Here is a 13,216-nt window from a genome sequence, read left to right as displayed (position 1 = left end):
TAGATAAACATGCATCGATAAATATTAAACATAAAAAATCAATTTATTGTTATAGAGATTTGAAATAAATAAGTTAAATGGGTTGACCCAAAAGAAGTTAATTCCAATTATATCGACGATATTAGTAGGAGGCCGATGTTTAGCGATTTACTTAAACTAAACATGCTACTTGTTCAATTCAATATGGAAGTTACACTCTTTCATGTACTGAGAGGCAGGCCGTGAAAGCGGAAGTTACACGGCTTACACCATTGCATCCTATCCTATGTGATTTTTTTAATCCATCGTCTAGTAATATGCAATCAAAAAATAAGTTACGGAAAATTTCTCACAAATTAAGCAACAACAAAACAAATTAACGTAAAAACTTCGAAGAAATTTTGATATAAATAAATAACAAAATAATCAATCAAACAATAGAAAAATCTTTTACAAATTTTGATTTGACAAATAGAACTTTACACCTAAATCGGCATCTCTATTTCTGAACACTAAAGACAATCTTTTTTCTTTGCTTTCCTATCGAAAAAACTTCTTCATCAAGTAATTTTCATATCTTGTATTTATACAACATAATAATTAATTATTGAGTACTAATGGTGATTATAAATTACCTCTTTTAAAATTACATTTAGATAAATTTAAGAATAATCACCAAAATAATCTACGTACACATGGCGTGTATAGAAAGTTAGAAACTAATATATATAGAGAGCGACACATATTCGTTGTCTCTCCTTTTCCTTCACTAGCTCTTAGCCTATAGTTGGCACTTAACAGTAGAATCATGCTAATTCTTTAAAAATATTCATCAGAAAAATGTGCAAATTTCCGCTTATTGCTACACAAATGAAGGTGTGCTGAAATTTTCTTTGTTTTGTTTTTAAGATTGCAATTCCCATTTCCCACTTTTATTTGTTTCCTTGATAATTCTTGCATCATTCTGGTATCTGAGCCCTACATATTAGGCTATCAACCTTTCTATTATTGAAGCCGCATTCTATCTTTTTTGCAGCGACTATAATTGATTTGAAGGAGCCACGTAACTAAACAGACTGAGTTAGTGTCAAGGAGTTTCGATATGATTAATTAAACAAGTTGAATTAGTGTCGATATTTTTTGACACGATTAATACATGACCCAAATACGAAATAGACACAACACGACTTAATTAACAGCTTTACTTACAAGTTTTTTGATAGTTCGAATCAATATAAAGTATTTATAAACATAGTTTTGATCGTGAAGATAAAATAATTTGCTACAACATAACTTTTTTTAGATGCACGAAAATAATATTAAAGTGACACTATACTAGTTATGGTTTCAAATGAATTTTGCTGCATCAAGAGCTGTATTGGGATCGCAATCATGGCAATTCAGGCCAAAGACTTAATTACTTGGCCTACCCTCCGGGAAACGCCCACACGCAGATCAAATCAGCTAAGCGCAGCCAGACAAGTCATAATCAGCTCTAACGCATGAAAATTCTATTGTGCTCTCAGGAGCACGGGTACACCATGCACCCAGTAAATTTGTTTCATTTTCTATTTCAACAAAGGTTCATTTTAAGCATATTTTTCAACAAAAAAATATGTTCTATTTTTCGTAAAAATTGTTCTATCTTCAATAAGCAAATGTTCTATTTCAACAAATGTTCGTTTTAAGCTTATTTTTCGGTAGAAAATTATGTTCAATTTTTCGTGAAAATTGTTCCATTTTCGATAAGCAAATGTTCTATTTTAAAAATGTTATTTTAAATGTTCTATTTTCCCTAAAATTATGTTCTTAATTCCATAAGCATATGTTCTATTTAAATATATTGAATTCTAGTAATGTTTCGCTTCAACAATAAAATGTTCATTTTCGTAATTGAATAATATTAATGTTCCACTTCAACAGTAAAATGTTCTTTTTCGTAAATGAATTATGATAATATTTCATTTCAACAATAAAATATCCGTTTTCGTAAGAATTTTTGTAATATCCCACTCCAATAATGAAATGTTCATTTTTCGTATTCGTAAATGTTTTATTTTATATTATGGGAGCACATTTCTCATCTGCTACTGGAATCACAATGCACGCATTAGCTCAGGCTAGTCCTGATCAACTATCTACGCATTAGCTCGGTTAGCGATGATCAACTCTCACATCATCAAAGGGATAGTTCCACATAATGTTGAGCAAGTCAGATCTAGCATCATAACTACATTTCTCCACCACTTTCTAAAGAACAAGCAAAATGTGGGAAATCTTGAAATGGGGAAATTGGTGCAGTGGTAATATAGAGAAAATCCACTACATTAGATATTGATACTGCTCATAACTATGAACTACTACTAACCGGAAATCACAAGAGGAAAGGCATTCATTTGCATCTTAAGTTTTAAAAGATACAAGAATTCATTCATAGAAGTCACAAGCTCATTAAAGTGATGAAATCACCAAAATATGTCTACAAAGAAACACGTCCAAAAGATTGAAACAGTAAAAAGGATCCTATGAATAATGACACTCAAAACTTCTTTCCGCAAGGAAACCAAATAAATTCTCCTAAACACTGCGAATTTAGTGGTCTCCAGGCATGCTCTTAATGATGTCCGAGTCACCGGGTTCAATAATACTGAGGCAGCACACCCTGTAGTACTTCCCACAAGCGGTTCCAAGATCAACATTGTCTGAAAAACATATAACAGCAGAGTTAAGGGACATTTAAATAACAGCTGGCTCAAAACAGAAGCCATTGTTTAAGCCATACTTGACCACTCTGAGACAAAGCAATTTGAGTAGCCATTTCTAGATTAGAATCTCTTATAGGGCAAAAAAGTACATGAGCCAGCAACATTAACTTCTACGTGAAAGATGTTGGTGACTTGGTGTCCATAACGAAGGCCTGAGAAAATAGTACTATTGGTGTTGCATTATTATTCAGTTAGAAGTAGCTTAATGAAGAAAAGTGGACTATAGTTGACAATCGAAGATGATTTTACTAGAGGTGAATCAAGAAAGACTCGCCAACAAAATTAGATCACGTAGAATATACTCTGAGAGTCGGTCAAGCCTCTCAAAGTCGAAAACATGATCATCTATCTTCATATTCTGTAATTTCATGTTTTTCTAAAGTGTAAGTTTGAAGGCTCTCAAAATATTTCTCGGGCAGCTTTAGTGTAAAAGGCGCAAAGCAAGCTGGTAAAAGATATTTGCTAGCTTCTGTTAAAATTGCAGACCTTAATCTAATAGATTTAGGCATATGGATGATGTTCATCAACACAAAAAGATATCATAGGCTAGCAAGATATACTTACTTCCATTGTAATGGTGAACTCCAACCTTGGCCAACATAGCGTAATACTCAATCTCAGACTTCCTCAAAGGTGGGCAATTGTTTGAGATGATGATCAACTTGGCTGAAATTGAGAAATTGTGGATATATTAGCATTAATAAACACACAACACAAGAAGCAAAATAAAAACGATGAGACAATAAGCTTTACCGAAAAGCACGTGATACCAAACACAAAACAAATGTGTACTCCAACAAATTTCACAAGTTGAATACGCAAGATGAAAATTGCAAATAGCATGTCTAAAATGAGAGTAACTATCTATATCAATACAAACAATCAAACCCTTGTGGCCAAAGTGATCAGAATCCGCAATCACATTTAAACACTAAAATGCTACCATAACCAACACCCAGACAAACACCAGTCCTAAAAACAGGTTAATTCGCAGACGAAAGAATCATGAAATGCGACACACCGAAGAGCTCAAACTAGAGTAACAATATTCAGAATTGATATGAATCACATCGTTACAAAACTCCATACAAACTCAGAATTCATTTAATCTAAAATACTAATGTAAAATCAACTATATCAATCTCACCTATTTCAGCCGTTCCAATCATCTTAGTACAAAGTTATCATTTTTACCCAACAATATCTACTAATCACCAAATCAATCCCAAACTCAGTAATTCTATCAATTCAACCAATAAAACAAAATATCATTCTACAGTTAAATCCCAAATCCAGTAATTTAATCTATCAGTAAAACCAATGTCTAATTAATAAACCTAGGTTTAAAATTACCACATATATTACACCAGAACAAAAACACAAAAAAAAAATACTAAATCGTAAATAAAACTTAAAAATGCATAGCTAGGAAATGAAGAAAAATTAGGGTTTATAAAATGTTAACCTTTAGAAGTTCTTAGGGTTTTGAGGACAGTCTTGTAACCAAGAGTGAACTTTCCACTCTTCATTACAAGAGCCAACCTATTGTTGATACTCTCATGAGTCTTCTTCTGCAAAAAAAAACAGAAAAATCAGAACAAAGATTCAATCAATTTGACGCCATTTTTATTCGTCGATTTACAGATCAAATAAACAGTAGAGAATTGGAGGAGAGAGAAAATTACCGTCTTCTTGGAGGAAACCATGGCGACGACGATTGATGCGAGGGTTTCGGGAAGAGAGAAAGATCGAGAGAAAATTTGTAACCAGCGGCTGCCTAATATGAAAGAAGTGAAGTTTTGTGTGAAATTAGGGTTTTATAAAGTCTAGGGTTTTCTTGATTGGGAAAAGTTGCGGGTTTTGTGATTGAGCTCTGAATTCTGAAATAAAGGCCCGTGAAAAAACTTGTATATTGGGCTACCCAAAGAATAGAGCCCGTGGGAAGTCTTAAATGGTATAGCATGAGTTTGCTTTTTAATTTGGTAAAATGGATCGGAATACTCTGAATTTTGGCCCATCCGTTTTTAATACCTCCGATTATGAGTTGTTTTTAAATACTTTCAATTATTGGGAGATCCGCCAAAAATATTCTATTTACCTGTTATGACCGGATGAATTGGAAAATCAAAACTCCCACCCCCACCCTCCTCTGCTTATCTCTCTCCTCTGCTCATCCCACCACCACCACCCAACCACCCACTGTCACCTTTCCTCACCCCCACTATTACCGTTCCCACACCCCCAGCCCCCTCCCCAACCCCAAGCAACCCCCCAACCACCCTAGCAGCTTCCCCCTCCCTCCACCACCCCGTCGAATTCCCCCCTCCCTTAACCCCTTTCGAAACCCCCTCCACCCACATGCAACCCCCCCCCCTCGATTTCCCGTAGCCCCCACTGAAAAAGCATCGAGGAGAGAGAATTCAGCGAGGCGATGAAGGAAGATGTCGGAAACCTTGCGATAAATGAAGCGAAAGTCCAGCGGAAGAAGCAACAACAAAAGAAGCAATTCCTTACGATTTTTCATGCTAACATCGAGGACAGATAATTCAACTGGTTTAGGGGGGAGGGGATTGAAGGACAGAAGAAGCAATTCTGGCGGAAATTAGAGAGGGAGGCATTTGCCGCGAAAATCGTGGGGGAGGGGGGGATTTCAACGGGGGTTAGAGGAGGGGGTTGCTGCTGCGGGGGTGGGGGAATGGGGTTTGCTGGGGTGGAAGTGAGGAGGGTCGCTGCAGGGGTGGGGTGGGGGTGGGGGTTGCTAGGGGATGGTTGGAGTAGGAGGTTGTTGCGGTGGTGGGGGTGGGGAAGGGGGAGGGGGTTGGGCTAGCAGGAGGGCTACGGCAATGGAGGGGAGGAGGAGGGGATGGGTGGATGGGGGAGAGGGTGGCTGAAATAGTGGTGGGTAGTAGAAATTGAAAATAAAAATAAAAGAGAAATAAAATATAAAAAAATTACCATGTTAACAGGTTACAAGTCATCTGGGTGCGTTATTTGGCGGACCTCCCCAACAGTTGGGGGTATTTAAAAATAACTCATAGTTGGGGGTATTAAAAGTGGACGAGTCAAAGTTGGGGGTCTTTTGATCCATTTTTCCTTTTATTTTCTTCAAGAATATTTTTAATTTTAGCCAATGACCATATATATATAAATATAAGTTTTATATTTTTAGCATGTAATCACTTATATGGTGCATTTTTTTCAGCTTAAATTTTTTTTTAGGATTTAATAAGTTTAGATAAGTTTGATTGAGTTCAAATTAGTTTAAGCACACCTCATAAAATGAAGTTAAATTTTGAGTTAACGTTGAAACCGGCTCGACTAATTTGACTGAGAATATGACTAAACTAATTAGGTTTAATGATATCAAACTTATGGAAACTTATTAAAGATGAATTAATTGTGTTTATTCTTGGTTTATCTCAACTTGTTAAAATAATATTAGTGTCATTCTAAAGATGAAGTAATAGTTTTACTAATGAAAAATACTTGTTTTATAATTCATATGAAAAATAGAAGAGAAAAATTGTTGATAAAAAGGCATAATTGACTCGTATATTGAAACTAACGCGACAAACAACATGTATAAAACTAACCCGACCAACAACATGTATAACTCGACATGTATATAATCCAACACGAAAATGCATTCAACCCGTATTTATCGAATTTGAAACTCGTCCGTCTAACCTGTTAGACATGTTTAATCTTATAAGTAAAGTCAAATTATCACCTTTTTTATGTAACCATGCTTTGAAATTAGAAACCTTTCCACTAGTTTACCTACGATTAGTTTTATGTAAGATGGGTCTCACAAAGTAATGTGTCCTTTTGAAAGGGCATGGGTACACAACAAACTTTGCTACTATGTCTCTACACTTCACTTAGCCTTACTCCTTGCCGGGTGTGTCATTCTTGGAGGTGCTAATTGAGTTCAACGATAACTCGAATTCCACTTAAGTTCGAACTCAACTCAATACATTATTGAGTTGAGTTGAGTTGATTTAGGGCATGTTTTGTTCGGCATAAAACAGTTGAACTGAACCGAACTGAACTGGACTGAATTGAATTGAACCGAATTGAATTGAACTGAATTGAATTGAATTGAACTGAAATGAATAGTGATATGTGAGAGTAAAAGTATTGCCAAGAGGTGAACTGAAAATAAGTTGGGGAGAACAGACCCCTAAACTCGACTCGATAAACTCGTGAGTTGCTCGATAAATTTTAAATTCTTATATTATATATATATATATATATATATATATATATATATATACACACATATATATATATATACACATATATATATATATATACACACATATATATATATATATATATATATACATATATATATATATATATATATATATACATATATATATATATATACATATATGTTTATGCCAAATTCTGATCAGGCAGAACTTAGCTGAGGATCTACAGCTAATGGAGATGCAATAACAAGGGATGCTAGCTACGAAATTAAAAGAGGATGCAAAGAGAAGACAGAGACACCAAGAAATGGTGACGCGGAAAACCCCAAGAAGAGGGTAAAAACCGCGGGTGGAATTGAGTCCACCAATCCACTATGTAGGAAGATTACAACTTATAGCTAGCAGCTAGCAGCTTGTAGCTTATACTAAATACACTTGTAAATATTTGTGAAAGTAAATGGAAGTGTTCTAATGTAAGCAATGTTAATGAACTACCTTTTCCCCAATACTTCCACTCCTATTTATATCCATACATTTATTATAACGTTGCTTTACATGTTTACGTTGCATAACTAATCTCCTAATATGATGCCATGATCTCCTAATATCAAGGAGTATCTCCACTTCTGCTTAATGACTTTGTCAACCCTATTTTGTAGGCGCAACAGCATTATTTGACTTGATCTTGATCAGTATCCAATGCTCTTTGAATCAAATTTATTCAACTCCCTTCGTTCCTGCTTGCTGTAGCTGCTACCTGATAACTTCTAGCTAGGACGGATGTATATCTGCAGATTCAGCTTAGCAAAATTTTTAGGACATAACAATTGCCCCTAACTTGTGATGCCAACCTAGGCGCAACTGAGTTAAAATCGAAGTTACCAACCAAAACAAAATACTTGTTAGCAAAAAGCTCAAAAATAAATTTGTGCTATCTTAGAAGATTTTTATCTTTTTCTTCGAGGAAAAACGTTTGTAGATAAAAATTTTAAAAGATAAACTCATCTAGCCATTTGAAAAGATAATTTTCTTGGGAGAAGATAAAACTATCAGATAATTGATTACTTATCAACAATAGAAAGATAAATTTTAAGCAACATTAAATACTTATCCGTTAGCTTAGGCTACCGTTGAGCTATCAGTATTTAAAGACCTCTCAGCCCTTCTTGAACTTTTACTTTATTTCTCTGCGAATTCCTTTTCTCCTCAGGTAAACCTTCTCTCTTTCGTTTATTTCCTCAAGAATTTTCTTTTAAATCTTTCGCTTTTTCTGGATGGGCAGAGCTATAGTGATGATTTGCTTTCATCTGTTACTGAGCGAGATATAGAGATGCTCAAAGTTTTAGGGGGTTTCCCTGAAAGTACTCAGATCATACTCCCTACTCCTACATGCAGACCCGAAATCTGCCCGGAAGACTACATTTGCTATTATGAACACCCTTTCTACCTAGGGTATAATTACGAGTTTTCTCCCCTCACTAGGTCCTTTATGGAGGTTTTACACCTATCCCCTGGCCAGCTGATGCCGGCTTTTTGGAAAACTTGCTCGACTTTAGAAACCTAACTAAAACATGGCACAACCCTTTTCTTTAAACGAGCTTTTGACCGCCTATAGTGTTAGAAATCAAACAAGGGTTTCATAACTTTTAGGGCAAGGCTCCCCTCCCCCCTTGATAGAAGGCACAATCGCTTCTGACTCTCTATGGAAGACTAGGTATTTCTTCGTAGTGAAGGATTCGCTGGGCGAAGCTGGGAACCATCTAGTTGGGGGTTGGTCTAATAAAGGTACTTATCTGTTCAATTTGCGTTTTGCTCCTAAAAATGAATTAACTAGGTTCTTACCTTGTTTTTCTTGCAGGTCTTGGCCCCGTTATCTCCCAGATCCCTGAACAAGCTGAGAGATTACCTGAACTTGCTCAAGTTTCCTGTTGAGGAACGCACCTTCGCAGCTCCTACCGAGGTTCTACCCTTAGATTCCAGAGCATCTTCTCGCACTAACTCGATGTCGACAGGTAATTTTGATTTTTGGTGCAAGTTTACTTTGCTCAAATTCTTAGATATTAGGCCAACTAATTTTTCTCATTCATGCAGCTCCAGCAAGATCCAGTAACTTGTCCGACGAGGATGCAATGGACAGGCTCAAGAATAGGAAGAGATCAGCTGCTTCTTCTGGGCAGTCTCAGATTGAAAGAGTTCCTCGCAAGAACCTACGCTCATCCTCCATCCCAACCACCATTGACATCACGACTGATTCTCCTAGGGATGAGGTCCTTGTGAGCTTTCCTGCTGACTTTCTAGCTGAAGAAGGTCTAGAAGGTGGGATCTGGCCTGCAGCTGACAAGCTCGTATTCCCAGCTGCACAAAAGAGGTTAAAGGGACAGGACCCTGAGGTCATCCTGAACCATGCTGTCCAGCTATCCCTACAGGTTAGTAACATCTTTTGACCTACTTTAAGATAAGAAAATGATTAATGCCGCTTATACTTATGATTTTTTATTGCTTCGCCAGCTTTCCCAGAGTTGCATAGCTGCCAGGGACAGCTTGCGGACTGTTGCTATCCTAGGATAAGGTGGCTCGTCTGCAAAAGGACAATTTGAGCCACCAAGCTAAGCTGGAGAGGGAGAAACAGTCTCGGCTGGATGCTGAGAGCAAGTTAGCTGCTGAGCAAAAATTAATGGAGAAAGAGAGGCTGGAAAAAGATGAGAAGATAGCTGAGGCGGAGAGGAAAATGCACGCCTGGCTGCAGCTGTAAGAGAAGCTGAGGAGAGGGCTTTGACATCCAAGCTGAAGCAAAAATTATCGAAACTGCGAAGCTAGCTTTCCTGATTAAGTTCAAGAAGCTAGATGACAAGGGTGTCAATTTCTATATTGACAGATTCCTCAAGCTGGATTCTATGACCGCCCTGGAAGCTTTAGCTACAGGTGGCAAAACAAATGACTCGGAGAAGTCTACAGCTGAATCCCCTCCTTCTCTCAACCAGCCAGAAGGTGTTGTTCTTGGTGACAAGGACAAGGTTGCTGGCGATGACGCCAGCGTGATCTCTTAATTTCTTCAGTACTTTCATCAGCTTTTCTTTTGGAACAATTTAGTTTTAATTAGCTTGGATACTTTTACCATTGCCTATGGGGCAATGTGTTTTTGTAAGAACATATTTTCTTTCAGCAATTTAATCGTTTGAACTTATGTCTTTGCCTTTTGATCTTAGCTATTGATACTTTGATGAGTACTTAAGTTACATGCATGCTTTTGTTCTTAGATATTAGAACAACATATTTACCTGGGGTAAGGTTGTTCAACTTAGGTTGGGCCCGTTTCCTTGGTGCTACGACCACTCAGCTAAGTTTGGGTGAACTAACCCTTAGCTGCTTGATGCTGGTGCTACGACCTTGTAGCTGGATCTCGAAATTCCAGCTACCCACCTGGGTGTTGCAACCCCTTGCGTTTACCTGCGTATGAAGTGGACTTTAGATGGCTTGCTGCTAGAGCGTAAAATACTTAAGCTGTTAGACAAATTAAGTGGTCGTTTACCTGGTGGACCAATGCTTTGTGCAAAGCAGTGGTTGCCTTTAAAGTTCTGGCGTCTTTGGCCTGATGTAACCTGGTAGGTGCCCCAGGTTAGAAATGATATAGCTTAAGGTGGAAGCGTTCCAGCTTCTAGGTATGCTTTTCCATCTTTAGTAGTTAGACGATAAGCTCCTTTTCCAACTACTTGATCGATTAGATAGGGGCCTTCCCAGCTGATCCCTAACTTACCTGCATTGGCCTCTTGGGTATTCTGGAAAACTTTCCTTAGAACCCAATCTCCTACCTTGAATACTTTAGCTTTGACATTCTTGTTGAAGCTACGAGCCACTATTTGTGTTGTGCAGCCATTCGTACTAATGCATTATCTCGCAATTCTTCGATGGAATCTAGGTCGTAGCTAAGCTCTTTGTCGTTGGCTTCAGGAGTCATCAATCCATATCTAGCTGTAGGGACAGCTACTTCCGCAGGTAGCACCGCCTCGCATCCATACACAAGTGAAAAAGGAGTTCTTCCTGTGGCGCCTCTTGGTGTTGTTCTGTTTGCCCACAGCACCTTAGGTAGCTCTTCTACCCATCTTCCCTTCTTAGCTTTTAGGCGCCTCTTGATGCCATTGATAATTACTTTATTGCTGGACTCAGCTTGTCCGTTAGCTTGCGGATATCTAGGTGTGGAAGTTATCAAGCTGATGTTCCATTCGTGACAGAATTGCCTTGTCTTGTCACTTATGAATTGTGATCCGTTATCACAAATGATTTCGCTGGGTACCCGAATCTGCAGATAATGTTAGTATGCAAAAAGGATATTACTTCTTTATCTCTCACCTGCTGGAATGCCCCAGCTTCGATCCATTTAGAGAAGTAGTCCGTGAGTGCTAACATGAAAACTTTTTGCCCTGGAGCTACAGGCAATTTCCCCACAATGTCCATGCCCCACCTCATGAAAGGCCAGGGTGTTAAGGTGGGGTGCAATATCTCAGCTGGCTGATGTGTCATGCCTGCGTGTTTTTGGCAGCTTTCGCATTTTTGCACATACTTCTTAGCATCAGCACGCATGGTTGGCCAATAATACCCGTATGCTAGGATTTTGTTTGATAAGCTTCTTCCAGCTGCATGAGATCCGCATTCACCTTCATGGAACTCCTTGAGGGTGGGCTCCCATTGGTCTTTGTCTAAGCACCTTTGTAATAGATCGTAGCTGGCGCAAGCTCTTTTGAATAGAGTGCCAGAAATAACATGATATCTTGTGGCTTTCATTCGCAGCTTCCTAGCTTCCAGCTTATCTTCTGGCAAGATGCCCCTCTCCAGAAAATCGATGATTGGCTGGGTCCAGCTAGTCTTCCTGCCTGGTTGTCATCTGATTGCACCATGTTTACCTCTTTGCTGATAGCTGGCTCAGCTAGGTGGGCTATAGGTATTGATTTGAAATCGCATTTTCTGAGTGCTGATCCGAGGTTAGCTAGGGCTCGCCTTGGTATTCTGGTCCCTTGGGATCTGCTTTATGCTGAACTCTTCGAATAACTTGGCTTTGTCTTTGGCTAGCTCTAGGTAAGAGGCCATTTTAGAATCTTTAGCTGCGTACTCTCCATTTACCTGGCTTACTATTAGCAACGAATCACTGAAGACACGCAAACTGTTAGCTTTTAAATCATGTGCTAGTGTCATACCTGCTATTAAGGCCTCATATTCAGCTTCATTGTTGGTAGCTTTAAAATCGCAGCAGATAGCGCGTACTATCATGTCCCCTTGTGGCGACTTTAGCACTATACCTAGACCAGCCCTCTGAAGTTTGAGATCCATCTACATACAGCTGCCATGAGCCTGATTTACCTACTTTGTTAACGTGGCGCGCTTCTTCTCAGCGGTAGCAGCTAAGTCAGGGCTAAAGTCTGCCACAAAGTCAGCTAGGGCTTGCGATTTTATAGCTGTCCTGGGTAGATACCTAATGTCATGTGCACTCAGGGATATGGCCCATTTGGCCATTCTCCCTGAATGCTCAGGTTTTCGTAATACTGCTTTGATGGGGTAATTAGTCATAACATGAATGGGGTGAGACTCAAAATAGTGCCTCAACTTACGAGATGCCATATATAAAGCTAACACTAACTTTTCAAGTGATGTGTACCTGGTTTCAGCATCCAGCAAGGATTTGCTAACGTAATAAACTGGGAGTTGTTGATTTTCAGCTTCCCTGGCTAGTACCGCACTTACCGCTTTGCTGCTAACAGCTAGATACAGCTGGAGAGTCTCTCCTGTGGATGGCTTTGATAATAGGGGAGGTTGAGCCAGGTAGGCCTTCAGATCCTGCAATGCAGCTTCATGCTCATCTGTCCAGTTGAATCCTTTATTCTTTTTTAGCACGTTGTAAAACAAGTGGCACTTGTCGGATGATCTGGATATGAATCTGTTCAGTGCAGCTACCCTTCCTGTCAGCTTCTGGACCTCTTTCAGGTTTCGCGGTGACTGGATGTGATTAGTGCTTGCACTTGGCTGGGATTGGCTTCTATTCCTCGCTGGGTGACTATGTAGCCCAAAAACTTGCCTGCTGGGACACCAAGGAACACTTGCTAGGATTGAGCTTCATCCCATACTTCTTTAAGACTTCAAAGGTTTCTTGCAGGTGGTCCACATGATCCTCTGCTTTCTTTGTTTTGACCAGCATGTCATCTATATAGACTTCCATCGTGTCCCCCAGCTGCTTCTCGAACATCTTGTTGACTAGCCGCTGGTAGG

General features: G+C 38.7%; 2 protein-coding genes across 2 annotated transcripts; one reads left to right on the top strand and one right to left on the bottom strand.

The window, feature by feature from the left end:
• Window positions 1-2,353: 2,353 nt before the first annotated feature.
• LOC104899926 (60S ribosomal protein L30) lies at window positions 2,354-4,589 on the bottom strand. Its single transcript, XM_010687216.4, has 4 exons — window positions 4,430-4,589; window positions 4,210-4,315; window positions 3,309-3,410; window positions 2,354-2,681 (listed from the first exon to the last, which is right to left on the bottom strand). Exons 1-4 carry the CDS (start codon window positions 4,448-4,450, stop codon window positions 2,572-2,574), a joined length of 339 nt encoding a protein of 112 aa, XP_010685518.1. The 5' UTR covers window positions 4,451-4,589; the 3' UTR covers window positions 2,354-2,571.
• Window positions 4,590-6,562: 1,973 nt separating this feature from the next.
• Window positions 6,563-9,529, top strand: LOC125491670 (uncharacterized). Its single transcript, XM_057390883.1, has 5 exons — window positions 6,563-6,586; window positions 8,244-8,300; window positions 8,820-8,973; window positions 9,053-9,387; window positions 9,470-9,529. The coding sequence occupies exons 1-5, from the start codon at window positions 6,563-6,565 to the stop codon at window positions 9,527-9,529; spliced, it is 630 nt and encodes a 209-aa protein (XP_057246866.1).
• Window positions 9,530-13,216: the final 3,687 nt, after the last annotated feature.

The sequence above is a fragment of the Beta vulgaris genome, chromosome 7, assembly GCF_026745355.1.
Source record: "Beta vulgaris subsp. vulgaris cultivar EL10 chromosome 7, EL10.2, whole genome shotgun sequence".
Classification (NCBI taxonomy): domain Eukaryota; kingdom Viridiplantae; phylum Streptophyta; class Magnoliopsida; order Caryophyllales; family Amaranthaceae; genus Beta; species Beta vulgaris.
Note: the sequence above shows the minus strand (reverse complement) of the source record. Positions and strands in the feature narration are given on the sequence as shown.